Raw genomic sequence first — 10,040 nt, 5'->3', positions numbered from 1 at the left:
GTTGTGTGTTAGTTGTGTGTCATCAGTGTTGTGTGTTAGTTGTGTGTCATCAGCCCTGGCACATGTTCAGACTGGTGACTTTATAGCGGATGTCGTCTCTGAGTTTCTCCACTATGGCGTCCAGGCCGGTCAGTCGCGAGCCGTTCTCCTCCAGCTCCGTCGCTTGCTGCCGTATGGACGCTTCTTTATCTGAGAGACACAAACAACACGAGCGGTTACCATGGGTAATGTGTGTGTGCATGACATTATGGGATGGATGTTTTGATTTTATTATAAACTGCATTTAAAATTGAACCTTTAGTACCAAAAACAGTTTTTGAGTTGAGTTCATTCAACTGACTGAGTTCATGAGTTCAACTGAGTTCATTCCTAACGTACTCAAACAGTCAGTGAATCGACTCATTTGATTCACAGATTTGAATAAATAAATCAAATCGACTCACTGAGTCAATCGAATACACTAATTGATTCAAATGAACCGATTCAGTGAATCAAATACTGATTCAGAACTCTGATTCAATGATTTGTTCACATCATCTCTCTAAAATGTCTCGCAAACACTCACAAACCACACAGTCGGTGATGTGTGTGCCTGACATTATGGGATGGATGTTTTGTGGGCGTTACCTCTCAGAGCCTTCATGATGTCAGAGGTGTCCGTCATCAGAGACTCCGCCTCCTCCTGTAGCTTTAGTAAACGAACGCCATCTTCCCCTGCCTGAGTGTTTTCAGCCGCGGCTCGCTTCATCCGCTCAAACTCGTCTCTTAGCGCCTCCAGCTCCTACAAACACGTTTGTTAGCATTTTTCTATAATCATTAGTTAACACACAAGTATTCATTACTTCAGTGAGCTCGTTTCTGCATTAAATTATTACGTTGTTTAAAATAATACATTTTTAGCTAACTGTGTACATTTCTGAAATACTTCAGAAATACCTCTGATAACAGATCACTGTAAACTGTAATGTGGACTCATGCACTTTCTGTAAAGCTGCTGTGAAATGGTGTGTGTTGTGAAAAGCTGTGTATTGGATAGTTGTGTGTGTGTCAGTACCTCTGCGGCCTGGTCGGCCTCGTCTTGAGCAGAATTTGCCTGATCTTGAGCATCGTTCGCCAGCGCTGTTCCTGTCGTCACGTCGTTCCTCAGCGCGTCCACCAGGGGGCGAATCTCATCCATCAGCCCTGAAATACCCACAATCCCCTGCTCAGCGGGAGCCAGCACGTCCTCTATCTGAGAGAGAGAGACGATAAATCGAGGTTAATTTGAGTTCTGAGGTCGTTCCTGCTGTTTCCGCACACGTGACTCGAACTGACCCGCTCGACGTCTTTCTTAACGTTGTTGGCGATGTCGACGCTCTGCTGGATTTTGTCCTCCAGGTCGTCGAAAATGTTATCGTTTTCATCCATCGCTTTCAGAAGACTCTCGCCGTCCTGCTGGATGCCAAACGCTGCGTCTCTGCAAACGACCAGTCAAGAACATCAGCCAAACACACACAGATACATCAGCAATAAGGCACTCGAGGCTGTGCTGTATGGGGAATAAGTCACGAGGTGTTGTTAGGCTCGACACGACACGAGTCACGATTATTCGCGATACAGCACTAGCCTCGAGTACCTTATTGCTTTTATTAAACGGTTACCACACAATACAAATATTAAAGCCAAAAAAACATGCATCAATGCAACTTTCATGAAGGTAAATCACTAAAAGCGTTCCTTCCGCTGGGAAAAATAGTCCCTGACCCTGAACAGCAGCAGAAGTTACACACATTATTTCACCGTTAGATGGCGGAAAACACTGTCTTTATGAGCGAGTCAGTCAGTAGAGAAGACTTTTACATTGAAACGACTGAAATATTATTATTTAGGACTGAAACTTGTGAACACGGAGAAGCAAGACGCCACTGATAAATGACTAGCGTGTCACGGCACGAGAAAACTTCTTAACTGGTAAAAGGACCAGATATCGCAGCGGACATTCAAACAGATGTTTTATTATGAATGAAGGAGAATGCTATGTCTACTGTAAATGCAGGAACACTCGCTTACTCGACCTCGCACAATACTCTATAAGCTTCAATGAACAATATCGTTGAGAACAAGTATATGTTTACGTTGCTAAGCGTGGTTGCTAGGGGTGTTGTGTAGTGATACATAGAACCGTTGGGTGAAACGCTTTATCGTGAATAAAACACAGCTATTGACCAATCAGAATCAAGGACTGGAACTAACCGTTTTATAAATATGAATAAATTACAAATAAATTTTATATACAGTATATTATATATATTATTATGTCTTGTCTATATCTAATTTATGTTAATTTAATATTAAAAAATTTATAATTTGTTGAATTGGTAACACTTTACAGTAAGGTTCATTAGTTAACATTAGTTAATGTTACATGAACTAACAATGATCAATACATTTGTTACAGGATTTATTAATCTTTGTTAATGTTAGTTAATAAAAATCCAGCTGTTCATTGTGTGTTCATGTTAGTTCACAGTGCATTAACTAATGTTCACAAATACAAACTTTGATTTTAATAACGTATTAGTAAATGTTGAAATTAATATTTACTAATATTAATAAATGCTGTAGAAGTATTGTTCATGTTAACTAAGGTCATAAACTAATGTTAACTAATGAACCTTACTGTAAAGTGTTACCGTTGAATTTAACATTCATCTAGATTTATGTAAGTAAAAGTAAAATAGTGTTTGTTAATAGTTCATGACACTTAATGCATTAACTAATATTTACCAATAGAGCTTCGTTGTCAGAAGGGAAATTCTAAAAAGAATATTGAAACGAAATTTTTGGAACGAAATTCTACACGGATCTATTAATAAAAGATTTCACGAAGGAAAATGCGACAGAAAATTCTGAACAAAATAATCCATGAAATTCTAAATAAAAGCACTTCTGCATGACCTTCGCAGCTGCGCTCTAAACGCTGACGTGTGTGTGTGTGTGTGTACCGTGTCTCGCGGGCGGTATCCAGCAGGCGTCTGGCGTCCTCCAGCTGCGGGCCGCTAGTCGTCAGGACGCTGCTGCTGTCGGGCACTGAGGCCGTCAGATCCTGCAGATCCTTCAGCTTCTTCTTCAGCTGATCCAGACTCAGAGGCAGCCGGGCCTCCAGAACAGCCTCACACACTCGCTGGACCTGCTCCGGGTCTGAATGAGGCTCTGAGGGGGCGACAACACAACGCTTTACAACACACTACATACTACAGCCCTTTACAGCACACTACACACTACAGCGCTTTACAGCACACTACACACTACAGCCCTTTACAGCACACTACAGCGCTTTACAGCACACTACATACTACAGCGCTTTACAGCATACTACAGCGCTTTACAGCACACTACACACTACAGCGCTTTACAGCACACTACACACTACAGCGCTTTACAGCACACTACAGCGCTTTACAGCACACTACATACTACAGCCCTTTACAGCACACTACACACTACAGCGCTTTACAGCACACTACACACTACAGCCCTTTACAGCACACTACAGCGCTTTACAGCACACTACATACTACAGCCCATTACAACACACTACATACTACAGCGCTTTACAGCACACTACATACTACAGCGCTTTACAGCGCTTTACAGCACACTACAGCGCTTTACAGCACACTACATACTACAGCGCTTTACAGCACACTACATACTACAGCGCTTTACAGCACACTACATACTACAGCGCTTTACAACACAACGCTTTACAGCACACTACATACTACAGCGCTTTACAGCACACTACATACTACAGCGCTTTACAGCACACTACAGCGCTTTACAGCACACTACATACTACAGCGCTTTACAACACAACGCTTTACAGCACACTACATACTACAGCGCTTTACAACACACTACATACTACAGCGCTTTACAACACACTACATACTACAGCGCTTTACAGCACACTACAGCGCTTTACAGCACACTACATACTACAGCGCTTTACAGCACACTACATACTACAGCGCTTTACAGCACACTACATACTACAGCGCTTTACAGCACACTACAGCGCCTTTACAGCACACTACAGCGCTTTACAGCACACTACATACTACAGCGCTTTACAACACAACGCTTTACAGCACACTACATACTACAGCGCTTTACAACACACTACATACTACAGCGCTTTACAGCACACTACAGCGCTTTACAGCACACTACAGCGCTTTACAGCACACTACATACTACAGCGCTTTACAACACAACGCTTTACAGCACACTACATACTACAGCGCTTTACAACACACTACATACTACAGCGCTTTACAGCACACTACAGCGCTTTACAGCACACTACATACTACAGCGCTTTACAGCACACTACATACTACAGCGCTTTACAGCACACTACATACTACAGCGCTTTACAGCACACTACAGCGCCTTTACAGCACACTACAGCGCTTTACAGCACACTACATACTACAGCGCTTTACAACACAACGCTTTACAGCACACTACATACTACAGCGCTTTACAACACACTACATACTACAGCGCTTTACAGCACACTACATACTACAGCGCTTTACAACACACTACATACTACAGCGCTTTACAACACACTACATACTACAGAGCTTTACAACACACTACATACTACAGCGCTTTACAGCACACTACATACTACAGCGCTTTACAACACAACGCTTTACAGCACACTACATACTACAGCGCTTTACAGCACACTACATACTACAGCGCTTTACAGCACACTACATACTACAGCACTTTACAGCACACTACATACTACAGCGCTTTACAACACACTACATACTACAGAGCTTTACAACACACTACATACTACAGCGCTTTACAGCACACTACATACTACAGCGCTTTACAACACAACGCTTTACAGCACACTACATACTACAGCGCTTTACAGCACACTACATACTACAGCGCTTTACAGCACACTACATACTACAGCGCTTTACAGCACACTACATACTACAGCGCTTTACAGCACACTACATACTACAGCACTTTACAGCACACTACATACTACAGCGCTTTACAGCACAACGCTTTACAACACACTACATACTACAGCGCTTTACAGCACACTACAGCGCTTTACAGCACACTACACACTACAGCGCTTTACAGCACACTACAGCGCTTTACAGCACACTACACACTACAGCGCTTTACAGCACACTACATACTACAGCGCTTTACAGCACACTACATACTACAGCGCTTTACAGCACACTACACACTACAGCGCTTTACAGCACACTACAGCGCTTTACAGCACACTACAGCGCTTTACAACAATGCTTTACAACACACTACATACTACAGCGCTTTACAGCACACTACATACTACAGCGCTTTACAGCACACTACACACTACAGCGCTTTACAGCACACTACACACTACAGCGCTTTACAGCACACTACAGCGCTTTACAGCACACTACAGCGCTTTACAGCACAACGCTTTACAACACACTACATACTACAGCGCTTTACAGCACACTACATACTACAGCGCTTTACAGCACACTACACACTACAGCGCTTTACAGCACACTACACACTACAGCGCTTTACAGCACACTACAGCGCTTTACAGCACACTACAGCGCTTTACAACACACTACAGCGCTTTACAACACAACGCTTTACAACACACTACATACTACAGCGCTTTACAGCACACTACATACTACAGCGCTTTACAGCACACTACATACTACAGCGCTTTAAAACACCACACTACATACTACTTTATTCTAGAGCTGCTGTAAAGCCAAAACAATCTCTGTTACTTCTATTTCCCTATTATCACTTTAAAGCTGCTTTGGAACAATCTATATTGTTAAAAGCGCTATATAAATGAAGATGACTTGACTACAGCGCTTTACAACACCACAAACTACAGTACTGTACTGCAGCTGCTCAATGCCACACTACATACTACATCCTGACTGCAGTATGCATACTATATACAGTAAGTAAATCCTCCTTTTTTTTACATACTGCTTCACATACTACCTTATGAATAAATTCATGGTATATACTTCACAGTGTGCAGCATGTCAAAATAAAGTTAAAGCAATGACACGTGTGTTTGTGTGTGTGTGAGTGTGTTACTGACCTGACAGGAAGTCCCTCAGTGTGTTGATGAAGTCTTTGGTGTCTTTCAGGTCTCCGTCTACATCAGCTTGCACCTGCTTGATCTGATTGGCCAGGTTGTCAGTGGACAGTCGCACCCTATTGGCCGCATCGTCAGCTTCCTGTATCTGTTTTTTTCAGAGAGTCAACGTAAGTCAATGTAAAAATCTAAACGGACTAGTCTTATTAGTCTTTCTAGGTGGTCATGTGTGTTTGTACCATCTTTATATTTCACAATTTCAATTTTTATTTTCATAATTTAACTAAAATTTCTCACAGTTGTGACTTTTTCATTTTTTTTTATTAATGTAATATTTACTTGTATATAATGTTATTTTTACATGTAATGTTTATAATTTAATATTTGTTTATTTGACAATTTATCCAAATATTTATTATTAATTAATTTTTTATTCAATATTTACAAGTGCAACTTTTAATTCTCACAATTGCATCTTTATGTTTCCCAATATAAATTTTATTTATCATAATTTTTTGGCTTGTTTAACATTTAATTAATAACACATTTTATTATTGAACGTTTACTTCTTTATAATGTTTTTCATTTTTATATGTAATAGGTATAAATAAGATATAGTAAAATGGGTGGTACCTGCGCGGCTGCTTGTGTGATCTTGTCGTTGAGCTCCTGTAGTTTGGCCTTGACCTCGTCGGCGTCCTGAAAGGCCTTGTTGGCATTGGGCAGTGCTCCTATGCAGGCGTCCTCCGCTCCACAAGGGGGCGCTCCGTCGGGAGGACACAGGTCGCCTCTGCAGCGATCCGGCGTGCAGGGCTCCACGCGATCACTGCCACAAACCTATTAAACACACCTTTACTGACCCGTTCATCTGGAACTAACTCTTTCCGTTAGTTAGCTCTTTAGCGGTTATCTCACCTTGGTGGCGGTGGGAGTCAGATTGGGTCGCGTCTCCAGATCCGTCTTCAGTTTCTGCAGGTCTTTGGTGTTTCCGGGCTGCAGGGCGTTCAGGCCACTCAAGGCGTTTTCTCGCACGCCCTCTGACTTCTTCAGGGCGTTTTTGGTGGCGTCGGCTCGCTTGACGGCGTCGGTCGACTTCTCATACGACTTCTGAATGGCGTAGAAGTCACCTGAGAGTGAAAAAGTTTCCATTATTCGATAGGATTGGAATCGAATACTTGAGGTCAGGAATCGGATACTTGTTATAAAATGTAAATATTGATTCCTCTTATCGATTCCTTTGTGAGCGTTAAGAATAAGATAAGAATCGGAATCGATAAGCAGAATCGGAATCTGAATAGTTACAATTCAAACGATACCCAAGGCTAATTGGCGATCATGCTACAGAATGATCAATCAAGAATCATACGCTACAGATACGCACTGGCGTTGGTGGATCCGGGGACGTTGGTGAAGGCGTCTCTGCGGCTGAAGTATTGCAGACTCAGAGACGACAGGAGCGACTGCAGCTCGTCCAGCTCTCGCTCCAGCTCTCGGTCCTGAGGCTGAGACGGCACAGCAACACCCTTCATCTGAGACCTGGAGGAGCAGAGACACAGCAGCTCATGGTTAAATCCACTCTGATGAAGCTTAAGCTGAAGTGTGTGTGTGTGTGAGTGAGTGTGTGTGTGTGTGTGTGTGTGTGTGTGTGTGTGTGTGATGGGTAGGTTTAGGGGTCGGGTTAGTGTGTGTGTGTGTGATGGGTAGGTTTATTGGTCGGGTTAGTGTGTATGTGTGTGTGTGTGTGTGTGTGTGTGTGTGTGTGATGGGTAGGTTTAGGGGTCGGGTTAGTGTGTATGTGTGTGTGTGTGTGTGTGTGTGTGTGTGTGTGTGATGGGTAGGTTTAGGGGTCGGGTTAGTGTGTGTGTGTGTGTGTGTGTGATGTGTAGGTTTAGGGGTCGGGTTAGTGTGTGTGTGTGTGTGTACCGGAGCGTGTTGAGTCTCTGCAGGGCTTCGGTCAGGGCGCGGCTGGACTGCGGGGGAACAGACACGGACTCCTGGATCAGTGCGAGTGTGTCCTGGAGTGTGCGGATCCTGCGGCTCGAGTCGCTAGACGTCGGTCGTCCACTAGAGGACAGCAGGGAGTTGGAGAGACGCTCCAGACTGAGCGTGAGCTCCTGCAGACGTGTGTTCATGCTGAAGAAGCAGGACGGGCACGCTGGGCATTCTGGGAAACTGGCGCAGTGGCCGCGGGCGCAGACGTCACAGCGAGGGCCGGTAATGCCGGGTTTACAGCGGCACAAGCCCGTGCGTTTATCGCAACCGCCCGACTCTGTGCCTGAACGCTCGCAGTCACATGCTGACACACACACACCATCAGGACACTTTCAGTATTACATTGTTTTAAACAAACACATATACATTAAATGAATAAATATTAAATAAATATAAAACTAAAGATAAATATAAATATTAAATTGTATGACATAACATGACTAAAAAATTACTTATAATCATATTAAAATATTATTATAATATTGAATAAACAGTAATTGAGAATTAAATTTCACATATAAACAAAATAATTGAAAATTTTTATAAAATATGAATGTTAAATTGGCAGTTTAACACAATAAATAAAGCTATATAAAGCTACATATAACATGAATATTAAATTAATAACAAATTAAATAAACTACCATTAAATTGCATATTTAAAACATACATTATATGCTAAAATGTTCAATTAAATTAAATGTATTTTGTTTTCTCTGTCTCTAGGTTGTTGTGTTGATGTCTTTAGCCAAAAACAAATTTCCACTTTGTGGACAATAAAACTAACTAACTAACTAACTAACTAACTAACTAACTAACTAACTGACTAAAACTAACTAGCTAACTTGCTAACTAACTTGCTAACTAACTTGCTAACTAACTTGCTAATTAACTTACTAACTAACTTACAAACTAACCTACTAACAACTTACTAACTTACTAACAAACTTACAAACAAACTTACTAACAACTAACTTACTAACTAACTTACTAACAAATGACTAACTACTAACTAATTTGTTAACTAACTACTAACTAACAAACTTACTAACAACTAACTTTTTAACTAACTAACTTACTAACAAACAAATAAACAAACAAACTTACTAACTTACAAACTAACTAACAACTAGCTTACTAACTAATTTGTTAACTAACTTACTAACTAACAAACTTACTAACTTACAAACTAACTTACTAACAGCTTACTAACTTGTTAACTAACTTACTAACAGCTTACTAACTTGTTAACTAACTTACTAACTAACAACTAACTTAATAACAAACTTACTAACTAATTTGTAAACTAACTTACTAACAAACTTACTAACAAACTTACAAACTAACTAACAACTAACTAATTTGTTAACTAATTAACTTACTAACTAACAAACTTACTAACAAACGATTAAATAACTAACAAACTCACTAACAAACTTACTAACTAACTAATGAACTAACAACTAACATACTAACAAACTTACAAACTAATTAACAACTAACTAACTAACTAACTAACTTGCTTACTAACTAACTAACTAACTAACTAACTAATTAACTAACTAACTAGCCAACTAATTAACAACTAACTAACTAGCTAGTTAACTATACCTAACTAGCTAACTATAGCTAACTATACATTGAGCTGTTGATGTGTGAAATGTGAATGAACGTTGTGTCGGCAGGAAACACTCACGTCTGCAGCCAATCAGTGGATCTCCATATGTGTTGTCAGGGCAACCACCACAAGTCCGGCCTCCAATGCCAGGACGACACACACACTGACCCGTGCGCTAAATCACGAGGAAACACACGTAAGAACCTCCTGTATGTGTATGTGTATGTATGTGTGTGTGTGTGTGTGTGTGTGTGTGTGTGTGTGATGTGT

General features: G+C 41.1%; 1 protein-coding gene across 1 annotated transcript in view; it reads right to left on the bottom strand.

Moving 5' to 3' along the window:
* Positions 1-26: 26 nt before the first annotated feature.
* Positions 27-10,040, bottom strand: part of lamb3 (laminin subunit beta 3) — a 21,125-nt gene continuing 11,111 nt past the window's right edge. The window contains exons 13-23 of the mRNA XM_079889791.1: positions 9,849-9,945; positions 8,084-8,456; positions 7,542-7,696; positions 7,076-7,287; positions 6,794-6,997; positions 6,164-6,308; positions 2,985-3,192; positions 1,315-1,456; positions 1,055-1,231; positions 628-781; positions 27-189 (exon numbers count right to left, since the gene is read on the bottom strand). Of these exons, the coding sequence (XP_079745917.1) occupies positions 50-189; positions 628-781; positions 1,055-1,231; positions 1,315-1,456; positions 2,985-3,192; positions 6,164-6,308; positions 6,794-6,997; positions 7,076-7,287; positions 7,542-7,696; positions 8,084-8,456; positions 9,849-9,945 (2,007 nt within the window). The 3' untranslated portion in view covers positions 27-49. The remainder of the gene's footprint in view (positions 190-627; positions 782-1,054; positions 1,232-1,314; positions 1,457-2,984; positions 3,193-6,163; positions 6,309-6,793; positions 6,998-7,075; positions 7,288-7,541; positions 7,697-8,083; positions 8,457-9,848; positions 9,946-10,040) is intronic.

This window comes from Squalius cephalus (genome assembly GCF_949319135.1).
Source record: "Squalius cephalus genome assembly, chromosome: 13".
Lineage (NCBI taxonomy): Eukaryota > Metazoa > Chordata > Actinopteri > Cypriniformes > Leuciscidae > Squalius > Squalius cephalus.
The sequence above is the reverse complement of the archived record's forward strand: the minus strand, read 5'-3'. Positions and strand labels throughout refer to the sequence as shown.